The sequence below is a fragment of the Micropterus dolomieu genome, linkage group LG10, assembly GCF_021292245.1.
Source record: "Micropterus dolomieu isolate WLL.071019.BEF.003 ecotype Adirondacks linkage group LG10, ASM2129224v1, whole genome shotgun sequence".
In the NCBI taxonomy this organism is placed as follows: domain Eukaryota; kingdom Metazoa; phylum Chordata; class Actinopteri; order Centrarchiformes; family Centrarchidae; genus Micropterus; species Micropterus dolomieu.
In genome coordinates, this window is record NC_060159.1 from 26,482,544 (window position 1) to 26,496,180 (window position 13,637).

The following is a 13,637-nucleotide window of genomic DNA, read 5'->3' on the forward strand; positions in this document are numbered from 1 at the left end:
GGGGGGGGGGGAGATCGAGTCAAGACCAAAACTTTTAGGGGCTGAGACCAAGACCAAGGGAGGGCAAGACCAAGTCAAGACCAAGACCAAGGGAGGGTGAGACCAAGTCAAGACCAAGACTCTTAGGGGCTGAGACCAAGGTGAGGCCAGGACCGAAGCGGGGGGGACCGAGACAAGACCAAAACTTTTAGGGGCTGAGACCAAGGTGAGACCAAGACCGAAGCGGGGGGGACCGAGTCAAGACCAAGACTTTTAGGGGCTGAGACCAAGACCAAGGGAGGGTGAGACCAAGTCAAGACCAAGACTTTTAGGGGCTGAGACCAAGACCGAGGGGGGGAGACCGAGTCAAGACCAAGACCAAGGGAGGGCGAGACCAAGTCAAGACCAAGACTTTTAGGGGCTGAGACCAAGACCAAGGGAGGGTGAGACCAAGTCAAGACCAAGACTTTTAGGGGCTGAGACCAAGGTGAGACCAAGACCGAAGCGGAGGGGACCGAGTAAAGACCAAGACTTTTAGGGGCTGAGACCAAGGTGAGACCAAGACCGAAGCGGGGGGGACCGAGTCAAGACCAAGACTTTTAGGGGCTGAGACCAAGACCAAGGGAGGGTGAGACCAAGTCAAGACCAAGACTTTTAGGGGCTGAGACCAAGGTGAGACCAAGACCGAAGCGGGGGGGAGACCGAGTCAAGACCAAGACTTTTAGGGGCTGAGACCAAGGTGAGACCAAGACCGAAGGGGGGGGGCGAGTCAAGACCAAGACCGAGGGGGGGAGATCGAGTCAAGACCAAGACCAGTTCCCCACATTACATGACGCACAATAAAATGTTGAACGAGGTCACAGGCACTTCTGAAATTGATCTGAAAGATGCACTTTCCCATTAAAACACCCACATACAAACACTAAGAGCTGAAATCAACGTACAAACATCTTTATTCAACGCTCCTTTTCCACGCTTACCATCGCGTGGAGGGGGGACAGTCGTTAACGGGAACAACACATTTTTAATCGGTGTTATTGGTTGCACTTGAAGCGAGACGTGTTACATCCAATCAAAGTTAGCAATTTATTGATTTTCCCAAAGTTATGGTCTTGACTGTTCTTGAAATAAAATCCCGAGTCCTGAATGTCCGAGTACGAGACAAGACCGAGTACAAATGCGGTCGAGTCCGAGACGAGACCAAGACCATCAAAAAGTGGTCTTAAGACCGGTCTCGAGTACTACAACACTAAGAGGATGAATGATACTGTGCACCTCCTCCTCATCCCGTCTTACTACTGTCTGTAAAATATTTATTGTGCATCATGAAAAGGGTAAACGTTTATGGATTTATGTGAAGGCTGGAAAACTTCACACGCAGAATTCAGACTCTCAGACTCTGTAAAGCGGTGTGTTCTGTGGAGTATCACAGTAATGGACACAGTTTCTGCAAAGAGAAAACATTAAATTAGATTTTTCAGTGCTGTTGGCATTACAAATTAAATCCTATTCCCCTCTCTTGGGGTGGAGGCAGACGTCTTAACCTTTAATGGATAGAAACCACAAGACAGGAGTGAAAAAATGTTTTTTAACACAAACGGCTGTGTGCAAACCTAAATATACCTGTATGTTATTTGGAATTCTGCACTTTTATAGACGTACGTGCATCAGTCTTGCTGTTTTTATAAATCCAATCTCTACTTACCGCTCGTCCCGATCAGCCGAACCAGAGTCGAGCTGATTTAATTTATACTAAAATAATAATTTAAGTCCCTCGGAGAGCGTCAGACCCTCCTAATTCAAACAGACGAGAATCAGGTGTCATATGTACCGAGGAGACTGATGGAGAAAATGTACATATCCTGTAATATTAAGTAAGTAGTGTAATAAGTTCAGTGTAAAAGACACTCTTGTAGATTAAATTTGCTAAAACTTCCGCTCCGTTTGCTCGTAGAGGACGTCCTTTAATAAGCGACTCTACAAGGTGCAATGAAATCTGCGGCCGCCGTCGTCACTTTCTGACTCAACACGATTTGAAACTCGCACCTAAAATCAAACACCTCTGTGTGCGGATTCATTACTGCCTCCCATCGTGTTTCATGGCAGGAGCAGGGCTGACGTTTTAATCTGAATAAAGACTAATATATTACAGGAGAGACAGTAATGTAGAAAAAAAAGTATTTTTTATAATACTAACTTCTTCTGCAGGAGAGGTTTATATTCAGAATGAATTTTGAGGCCGATACTGATATTAATAATGAGATAAACCCCGATCAGCCATAACATTATGACCACCTGCTTCTGCAGCCAAAAACTGCCCGTCGAAGCCTGGACCTCCACCGTGTGTGCTCTGTGTGTTCTGACACTTTTCTATCAGAACCAGCATCGACTTGTTCATCAGTTTGACCTACAGTAGCCCGTCTGTTGGATCAGACCACACGGGCCAGCCTTCGCTCCCCGCGTGCATCAACGAGCCTGTCGATAGTTCACCGCTTTTCCTTCCTTGGACCACTTTTGATAGGTACTGACCTCTGACCCAGTCGTCACAGTTTGGCCCTTGTCAAAGTCGCTCAGAGAGCATTTTTCAGAGTTTTGCGTGCTCCGACAGCTCCATGGGTTTATTTCAAGTAGCCGGCTATTTTAAAAACGCTATAATATTCTTTGTTTGGTTTGTCGAAGTTCATAAATTATCCGAAAGTCCCGCGAGGTGCGGACAACTCGGCACAACACCAGTGAAGCTGGGGCTCCATCTCTTCTGCAAGTGTTCCTCTTCTGCCGCTGCACACATGCGTGCTGACGAGCCAGGGTTAGGGTTTTAGATTTATTCACACACTTTAAAAACATTTATTGAAAGTTTTATTCTTTTTACATGTTTATTTACAGCATTAAACGTTGAAATGTGTCTTGTAACAGGCTTTTATTGGGAGAAAACTGGCAGTTCTATGTAAAATCAGACGTTGAGCACCCCCATATCGCCAAAATGGCGTGATCCTCGTTTCGCTGCGAAGCTTCGACTGTGAGATTAACAGTCGAATCAGGCTCCGCCCATCGAAGCATCGAATCTTCGACTATTCGGGGTCAGCTCTAAACTTAAGCAGAAGTGTCTCTTTAGAGCATCCTTTTTGAAATGTTGTTTCTTCACGCAGACAGTTTTGGTGTTTTTTGTTCCTCGCCACCAGAACACAGGGGTTCCTTGTTGTTTTACAAATGCCAGCACTGCTTTGTGTGTGTTTAACAGAGAGATAGCGGGTTTTGCGTTACACTTGGTTTTATGTTTTATCATCCAGTGTGTCTTCCTTCCGGCCCATCTGTTGCCGTGGCGACAGGTCCCCCGCGGTTCCTCGGGCCCGGATTAAATGCAGATTTTTGCGGCGGCCAGCATTCAGATCAAAGATCAAATCTGCTGGCCCGGGGGCCCGGAGCCCCAGGCTGGGTTACCGACAAATCTCCCGCACTTCCTCCAGCTCGGAGTCATTGTGCTTCTCGGCACGTTTCCTCTCTTCTTAAATATTCATGACTCCGTCTGCAGACTCTTTACAGGGCTCAGGGTTTAAGGAGAGGAGGTGACATCACACCAGTCACAGTTATGATCCAAAACATCACGAGAAGCATTTGGAAGTCATTAAACGTTGGTGTAAAACCAACGTTCATCTCTACGTCGTCACGCACTTTTATAATAAAGCATCAGCCTGAAAACGCAGTCGCAGCGCAACAATATCGTGATTCTGCTGCTACATCAGCTGATCCGTCATGGTTAGTAACTAGAGCTCTGCACGGTCCTCCAGTCTCAGCCCCAGCCCGGCCCTTCTCCGACAGCTTATCAGATTTCTCAGCACGAGCCCGACAGGCGCCGTGTTCTTATGCTGCTTATGCTGCTGCTGCAGCCATTAAAACAGTTCAGGTTTGTTTTTAGTGTTTATTGTTCTTCTTGGTTCTTCATTAAGTTCATTTAGAAAAATAGCTTTTTTTTTCTCCTTTTGTTAATTAAATGTTTTTGTTTTTTAAAGTGAAGACTAAGAGTTAACGATCAATTTTTCCAAAGGTGCCACTTTTTGAAATGGCTGATTTTGTCCTCACCACTTTTTTAAAGCATAGTTTGTTATCAGTCGGTCAGTATCTTTAACAACTTCTGGACACAGTTTCTGTTTGGCCAAGTTTTCCGTCCTCTCCCTGTGAACATTTGTTTAACCTTTATATGACCAGGGGGAAAAATCTCTTTTTTTCAAGGGAGCAGGACAGAACATGACAAAAGAGGAGGGAAGACTAACTCGTGTCTGTGTATGTGTTGCCTCAGCAGGGATGATATTACATGAGAAAAGTTGATCTACAGGAGAATCCGATGTGAAAGCAGCACTGAATGACTGAGAGCTGCACTGACTTAGATTATGTTATATTTATAGATTTTAAAATGTAATGTGCAACCTGAATTTTGTGTTTCCACCATAAATTGGTGCAGAAACTGTCACCAGAATGCAGGAAACATTTCATGGCCTACTGCTCATGTATCTCAGCATTGAGGATGTCTTTCAAACACTGTTTAAGGATCTTTTTATCTCGTGAACCTGATATCGCATATCGTGATGTCTCGTGAGCTAAGTGTCTCTTCACACCCCTAATCTGAGCCCCTATGTCCCACAAAGAAAAACACAAAGCGACGCCCTTGATTTTATCCTCTCAAATCAACACTTCACTTGCCTACAATAAAATCCATAGATATTAAACACAGATCACACTGTTGGTTTAAACTTTTATTATCACTAGCTCAGAAAAAAGCCATTTTTGACCAACAAATCTAAACCGATAATAATAAACAAACATGCAGGTTGTCTCAAACACACCTGGCGATGCATCAAATATAACATGGTCAATCCCAAATGAAAAAACGCTACAGCCAGAAGCACAGTGTGCGTAAATCATCTTTGTTTTACCGTTTCCAAGTTCTCCTAGTTTCTTTTAATTGATGGATGTCTAAAACATTAAAAAGGAGAAGCCTAAGATAGGCCTGATGAAGGGAAGTAAATAAGTCGGGGCTGAAAAGCAGAGCTCTATTAGTAACTACCCCTGATCAGTCCAGGAACTAATGAACCAATGATTGTCGCTTCCTGGCGCGTAGTGTGGTGAAACGTGTCAAAGTGAACGTGAAGGAAAATGATCTTGTGTTGTAGCATGGTATGTGACAACAGCTTTAGTGTCTCCGGACGAAACTGTGTGAAGTCTGATAAATGTCCTCGTTTTGAAGATGAAGCAAATCTTTTGGCGTGGATTCAGAAAGAAGTGAGCTCACAGACCTGCTGCAGGCTACGTTAGCACAACACACCTGAATCTACGACTGAGCTGTCGCTGTTTGAGTTGCGTGGTGGTTGATGCAGGCACTACGATACAAGGAAGAGGAATGTGGGTAGTAAAGAAGACAAGATATATCTCTGGTACGTTTATTTAAAAATTTCCTTTGTGAGTCTTGACAGCGTTATAAAAATCGATGGAGTGTCTTCAGATCTCTGATGAAACAGGATCTAAAACATTTACACCCATTAATCACAAGACACCAGTATTTATTTCAAAGTATTTTACAGCGGAATGACTGATTTTGATTTGACTTCTGGACTAATGTTGGGGACAAAGAACAGAAACGCTATAATCAAGTTAAAAATGTTAAAATCTGAAATGTAAGGGTAAAATCTTCCTGAACTGAAAACCTGCAGTTCCTCGTGTCCTTCCCGAGTCGGTCAAGGAGACGTTTGACTCGTGACATTTCTTTCATGAAGGAAGGTGCAAACAGGAGCATTAATCATCCAGTTTAGCCCCGCCCTTCGCTCGCCGTCCCTCGTTCCTCCTTTTAATGAGCAGCACAGAGTTGATGAAGTTATCCCCTCTGGCTGCTGCACCTCATCTGCTCTGTTTGTATGAAGGTTGAAGGGCGACTGTGTGTTCATGCCGGTGCATCGATTTATAGTTTCCTGCTTCTGTGAATACCAACAAGTTACCGTTAGTCCACTGGTCCTGCACCTCGGTTAGCGTAGATTTGTTTATTTGTGCAGGTGCATGAACACACTTCTAGTCTCCGCAGTAACAAAGTAGAAGAGAGCAAATCTGCAGCTGCAACTTCTGATTATTTACATTCCAGAGTTCAAAGAGACGTCTTGAAATTGCTCGTTTTGTCGAGATATTCCGGCTACTGTGAAGTGAAACACAGACAAGCGTCAGAACCTCACACTTGAGAGGTTTTTTGCTTCAAAAATAACTCATTACAATTAATAAGTAATAAATAAGTCAGAAATGTCTATGGGCCCCAAAACACAGACCCCTGGCGAGCAACTTCCATTCGAACATCTATCACGTCTCGGCTTTCCGCTAAAAATTAAAACCGCGTCCTGTTTCTTTTTTCTTCAGTGCTGCAGCAGTGTGACCGGCAGCCAATCACGGCCCACCAGGCCTGGAAAAAAAATCGGCCCTGGCAAAATCTGTCGGACACCCCCCGCCAACACACCATCCGTCCATTTAAGGGCTCAGGTTAGGGGTGTGATGAAGCACTTAACCCATCAGATTGGGGTCATGACAACAAGAGAAGAATATATTTTAATAGGCCTACTATTTAGAACAAAATATTTATTGATGAAATATTCGATAGGGGGGTCTGTGGCTCTTTTTTTAGCTTAAGTTACTTTTGGACAACGTAGAGGTTTCTTCTATATTTGCATCGCATCGCAGGCTTATAGTGCAAATAAACCTTTTTCATAGCATTTTTATTTGTTAATTAACATTTCTTGGTGCAAGCTATTTTTCAGAACATTTTTAACAAATGGATAGATGTTGACGCTGCTGCAGACCCGGTAGCAAACATATCTGTTGTTTTCGCGCATTTGGCAGCAGCCGTGTGAAGAACGCAAGAAACGGTTGGTAAAAATTGGCCGCTGGGCCAGATTACCAGTCCAGCCCCGCGGCCCACCTCAAAACAAAACAGCATGTTGTGAAATTCTAATGAACTTCAGCGATGATACAGTTTGCGATGCATCACAGCTGCAAATTCAGTTTTATTTATAAAGCTTTATTAAGCAAACTTGTGCTTCGGGTGACATCTGCATGTGCAAACAGTCTCGGATACTTCTAAATAAACATTTCTAACTGAGGCTTTTTTAAGAGAGCGCAGCATGAGGCACCAGCCGTGCTGAAGTGGATCTGGCAGATATTTAACACGTGCAGATGGTGGACAACTCTGAGGAGTCAAAAACTCGTAGACTTGGCAGTTACCTCCAACACTTCTACGCATGAACATATGCTAACAGCAGCAGAGACGCTCCGGCTGTCCCACAGAGCACAGGCGGAAATGTAAAGTGCTTTATGTGTGTGTGTTCAGGTGGAGATGGAGGTGCAGCTGCTGGCTGAGCGGGAGGAGGACGCGGCTCGGCAGGCCGTCCTGGAGCAGGAGAGGAGGGACCGGGAGCTGGCGCTGAGGATCGCTCAGAGCGAGGCCGAGCTCATTCCCGAGGAGGTGCAGAACGACTCCGGACTGCGCAGGTAACTAACACAACTACCGTGTTGGTCAAGGTACGGTATCGAAAGACGTATTTTCAGTTTTATTCACAAAACATTTTAAAAATACATAAGAAATAATGCAGATCTGAAGCGTGTCCACAGGGGCCCAGACACTAAGCCAACATATATTAGAAGTACTCACACATTGTCTAGATTAATACAACAAATATATAAAGTACATGCAATCTATTAGGGATCATTTCTAACCTAAGAGCTAAACTACCCTAAACCTAACTTCCAAGTGGTCCCAAGGTATTCATTACATCAGTCTGGCATCGGTTAAATAGGCTAAATACAATAAATAGAGACATTTAGCAAAGGGAAATAACAGTAAAATTAATTTCCCCGGCCGTTTAGGGTATTCAAGCTTGAGAACACTTTGATGGTATCTGCTGTCTTAAGCTCTTTTTTTTAAAGCTGACACAGACATTTTTATTGTATAATCAATTTTGGTGTCTGTACGGAAACTCGGGCACCATGTGAGATGTTTAGAACAGATTCCCGGCCCTGGTAGCCTCATTTTACCACCACGTGTGCTCTGTGGATCTGTAGAGCTCAATCTCACTACACAAGAGATGTTTGATTATCAAGCATCAACCCCTTCTGAATCCCGACCAGACCCAGACTATGAACCTTTGACTTCAGCTTACATATCCATCAAGAATGTTAAAAGTAAAACATCCTCTTTTTCTGCTGTCTACCCGACCTTGATTAGCTCTCACAGTCCTGTACGAAGTGTGGTAGTGTTCGTGGTTCGGGCTTCAGTTTGACAGGATACTGGCAGGACAAGTCCAACTTGTTATTAAAAAAACAATTAATGTTTTATGATGCTGAAGCTCAAACCAAACCATTGATAATGCATCAAAATCCAGAAGGCTTTCCTGTTCCTCAGTTTGACATTTTGTAGACTGGAAGTTTCTGTTGGACTGCGACTCTTTTTGCTCTTTTAGTTCTTTCCAAACCAACTTCTTGACAACTTCTTGCAGGAACTGTTTTTAAATCTGTTTGCTGTGAAACCGCAGAAACCATCACCACCTCCGTTCGATCATGTGTGTTTAACCATTGTTCTTCTTCTTTGTTTTCTTTTTTTTCTTCTCTCCCCTCAGTAACGGCTCCTCAGTTCCATCGTCCCCAGAGAGAGCAGCGTAAGACCCGGCGATTCAACCCTTTAATTTAATCCCCGCTCCCACCTTCCCCTAACCCTTTTCAATCCATAACCAACCCCTCTGCATGCTGTAACGATCTGCCAGCCGAGCACCGCCCCCCCCTCCACCCGGTCTCTAACAATGAGATGCTGATTGCAACTGACAGTCGCACCAGTTTAATAGAAGGCACTCTTTATTGTTTAATTTAATAGAATAGAAGAACTTTTACTGCCCACATTTGAACCAAGTAATTAGCACCAGTTGTGATTGTAGCACCCACGTGATTGTCACCCACCAGAAGCGTGATCGGGGCCCGTGTTTACCAAACTTTCTGAAGAGTTTACAGTTCTCTGACAACAGTGAAGAAAAATATGTCCATATATATATATATACTTTCACTTACAGCAAAGTGTAGGAGTCGCCTTTAAAAGCAACTCTCAAATGTATGGGATAATAATAGGCTTAAAATGTAAGCATACATTTAATCTGCATCTTTGCAGTTAAAAGGCTTCTGAAAGAATGAATAACACAGTCCTTCAACAGTTCAGTACACTGAGGGGCTTTGGTCCTACAATCTTTCTTGCTCTGGTATGACCATTAGCTTATGGTGGCTAATGTTAGCAAGTTAACTGTCTGCCGCAGCTACAAAACAAACAGAATTGGAGAAATATCGTCACGTCATGGTACGAAACCTCGTCACACGTCGACTGTTTATTGTTTCAGGTCGTCTAATTGTTACTGGTGTCTTTAAAGGAGACCTATTGTACTGCATTTCCAGTCCTGTATTGTAGTTCTGTGACTCCTTTAATAATAATAATAATCTTTATTTGTAGAGCACTTTTCAAAAACAAGTTACAAATAAAGAGACAATAATACAAAAACAATACAAGATAAAAGCAATTTTATGGCAGCTTTGCATGATTCAAATCTTTTACCAGAGACATTTTAGAGGAGACGCGCCACTCAATCGAATCCTCAATACAACTCTATGGGGAAAGCCCGTAACGGCAAAAATTGCGGTTATCCCGCCCCTCCCGCTAGAAAGCCAATCATCTGCCTTCAGCAGCCAAATCAGGAAACATATTTCAGCCAATCGTGTGGTTCCACTGACGTAAGGGTCTGTTTTACTTCTACTGCGAATAGGCGGAAGAGGATGACGCAAGCGTAGTAGAAGTGGAACCGGTCGGGAAAAACGCTTTTTAAACCATATTTTGGGGCAAAGTCGTCAAACTTTTTCAGCGATTTTATTAGATTTTACTGCTGATTCTGTTCACGTAGTTTTTATGTCCCGGTGACCAGTGAAAGTTCAGCTCTGGCTCTCTCCACATTCATCCAGAAGCTGTCCGGAGGCGTTTCCAAGATGGCGGCCGAGTGGCATGACTTGGACTTTGCTTATACTGGCTCTTCATGTAGGCCTTCACTTCAGCCTCTGTCTGAAACAAGCTGTAGATGCTCCTTTAAGCCCCGCCCTCTCAAAGCCCACTGCCTTCTGATTGGCCAAGACCTGAAGCATGTTACCAGGCCGCTGTTGTCGCCGGGCGGAATAGGCAGACTGAGCCGTTGCTGTGGGAGCAAATGACCGTATGTGGAATAATGTCGTAGAAACGGTAGAAAAAGCAGTTGAAATCAGAGCGTTCAAGAGAAAATCTGAGTTTTTGGCTCACTGGGATTTCTTTTAATTACTTTATTCTCATTATTTGAAGCTTTGGCCACGTTTAACATGAACATCCAACATTGTTACATAAAATGTGGAAAAGCGTAATAGGTCTCCTTTAAAAAGCAGCATTTGTGTAATTACCACCTGTGGCCACAGAGGCCGCTGTTCAACCATAGTCACATGGATGCATTTCTTAAAGAGCAACTTAAGACTTGTTGTTTAGCTTGAACGCACCCTCTTTACGTTACACAAATCCAGCCAAGCAGAAACACACCCCTGCTCCCTGATTGATCGCATAATAAAGTGCATCGCTCATTTTAAAAAGTGTATTAAGTTACTCTTTGTGTAATATAAGATGTGCAGACTCTCAATCCTCCAGGTCATAGTTACCTGAGGAAGGTTAAAATCAAAGAACAGCTAGACTAGAAGATAGAAACTTCTTCAACCAAACTCTGTTGCTCTTTGGTTTTAACCTTCCTTGGATATTATATATACTTAACAAAATCCTATATATGTTGAGGCAAATTAAAAATAATGAGCAGCCTACAATCATTTTAATTGTCTTAAAATGATAGGAAATTGACCTAAATTAGATAAAAAATGAAGAGCCTGCTGCCGGTATTGTAGAGGAAGTGTGTCAGAGAAACGGTTAGACATTTCAAACAAAAGAAATGAAGCGTTAGTCTTGTCATTCGGGCTCTTCTGCAAGCGTTTCTGGAGCTAATCGCTTGGGGGAACGAGGCAGCTGCTCTTTGTGTCCCATAAATCTGCACTAATCTGAATTATATATTTATTCAAAGACCCCGACAGGCCAATTTTAACCAACGTATAAGATGTAAGCATGTTTTTAAATCAGAAGACCCCTGATACACAGCTTTTATTCTTTATTTAGCCCAGTTAAAGTGAAGAATGATGTCCAAACTGTCATTGATAAATTGGCGCCGTGTCCTCTAATCAGAGTTTGGAAGGAGAATCACTTCTTGATGAGATGCAGGGGGAAAGGAATCACCTCTCCTTCTCTTGATTGATTTGTTATATTGTTCAGTGCTGCTCCATCTTATAATCCTATAATCCTCTTGTTTGCAGCGCTGCTGGAACCACGAAGCTCAAGAGCTTGACCATGTAGGTTTCCTCTCAATACACCAAACACCTTGAGGACACTGTGTGATGCTAGATGGGGTTGTTTTGTTTTTTTAAGGTATATTTAGAGAGGCTGCACGAATCAGATGCACTCCGCTATAGTCTGCAGCGATTTCCACCATCTGTTTTGCTCGGGAACACGAGCAGCGAGAGGTTGAACCAGTTCAGCGCCGCATCCTGACACGTTAAAGTACTCCGAGCGGTCGCTGGCTGCGGCGTTTCGTGGCAGAGCGTCGGTTCGTAGGCCCTCCCGCGCACTCCTCACTGCACTTAACCTGAGGCGACCCGCATACAAAGTCACTCTGGAAGTTGAAATTGATGCTTCACGTCATGAGTCAGCTGCAGCAGAGGCCACACTCACACCATCACACACTTTCGAGGACGCTGTAGTAGCACTTTATTCACCAGCTGGTTCCGATCCGCAGTCCTCTTCTTCTATAAAGAAGTGCTCTTTTAGTGAGTTACTCATTAAAAACAGTGTTGAATTACACACATGAGGTTTGTCAGTTTGAAAGATGAGTTTTTAAAGAAGTTTGTCGTAAAACAGTTCAGTAACATTTGGTGAACTGCACGTCTCGTCTTGCGTCTCGATTGCTACCAGCTAGGAAGTTTGCAGATGGATCTCACCCGGTGCGTTTAATCCTTTGATCACATCATCTACACGTGAAAGCTCGCTGATGTTACACTGCAAAAACTATAATCTAAGTAAGATTAATTATCTGAATGGAAGACAAAATATTCTTATTTTTTGTCTTCTTACCAGGCGGCTTTTATGTTTTATGAATTTCACTTGTTTCAAGTTTTTTTTGTCCTTAAGAAGCAAGTGAAATATTCTTGTTCTGTTGGCAGAAAAGTAATATTTCCCCCATTTTATTGCTTTTTTCCCCTTGTTTTTGAGAGCTCAGTTTTTGCAGTGTAGCTTCAGTGACCTCTGGGTCAGAATTAGAAAGAGCTTTATTGCCATATAGTATTTTACACTCACAAGGAATTTGCTTTGGCGATAAGGTGCTACATTAAGACAGTTGACATAAATAAATGTATAAATATGAAATAAACAGATGCAAGTTGTACAAGAATAATAGAACTACGTGTAGAGAAAGAACAACGTGGCAGATATTTACGCACGTGTTGTGCAGACATATTACAGCTGAGAGAATATATATTATTAGGAATAAATATAAAAATATAGAAGAATGTAATCACATCTTATGTATGTTCACAGTCTTATACTTTACCTCAAATTGCGACTTTCTTGACTTACAAAATATTCTTTTAAACTGACAAACATCATGTGTGTAATTCAGGGCACGGGTTCAAAATTTTTGTTGTCTCTCGCCGTTGACTACCGTACATATTTTATATATTTTTTATTTATCATTTCATAATTACGGTGATTAAAGACAATTCGTGTTGCATTACATTTTACATTAGCACTATATAAATCTAAATTTTAGGACTTGCTTCTTGTCGCCATTTTTTTCTTTGTAGTTCCATAAATGTCGCCCTCTTTGTCGTCTCGCTTTGTCTCGTGTTTTTTAGTGTTTAGGAGTGTTTGTAAATTTTGCTTGTAAAAAGAAATACAGATAACATACTAACTTTTCTAAACTGGGACCGCTTTTTAGGGAAGAAATGGCGAAGGAAATGACTGAACTTCTGGCTCGGTGGGTAAAACCCGTTTGTCTGTCTTCACTGAAAATCTCAACTCAATCAATCGCTTCATTCATCTTTCAAATTAACCGCATCTGTGATTAAAACGAGGCCGTGTGATGCAGAAATCCTCCTAAAGACTCCAGGTGATTTTTATTTGATTTGATCAAAATTTCATTCAAGAATTCAGATCAACAGGGTTAATTCCCTCAGAGTCAAGCCGATAATATTGAAAATCCTCTGACTGTTACTGATTGTTTTCTTGTTTATTTTGAACCTTTTCTTCCTCTCGTGTCTTCTGCTGACCTTTTTATGGTTTTAAAATCATTCAAAATGCAGCAAAGTTGACAAACTTGTGATGTTTTTTTCACTTTGTTGTTGGTGGAATGCAGTAAAATATACAATCAACCCGGCAAAATAATATGAACAAAAGTATTTATTGGCTATTCCTTTTGAGAAGTGCAACTTGAAAAGCCTGATCAATATGTATCGATAGGGCATGCAAAGAGCTTCCAAGCACGGGAGTCTGCACCAAT

At 42.5% G+C, this 13,637-nt stretch overlaps 1 protein-coding gene across 1 annotated transcript in view; it reads left to right on the forward strand.

Annotated features, from left to right (window-relative positions):
* The window catches only part of myo6a (myosin VIa), a 173,263-nt gene that overhangs the window by 136,440 nt on the left and 23,186 nt on the right, over positions 1–13,637 (forward strand). Inside the window, exons 28-31 of the mRNA XM_046060244.1 lie at positions 7,334–7,494; positions 8,619–8,657; positions 11,401–11,436; positions 13,077–13,115. Of these exons, the coding sequence (XP_045916200.1) occupies positions 7,334–7,494; positions 8,619–8,657; positions 11,401–11,436; positions 13,077–13,115 (275 nt within the window). The remainder of the gene's footprint in view (positions 1–7,333; positions 7,495–8,618; positions 8,658–11,400; positions 11,437–13,076; positions 13,116–13,637) is intronic.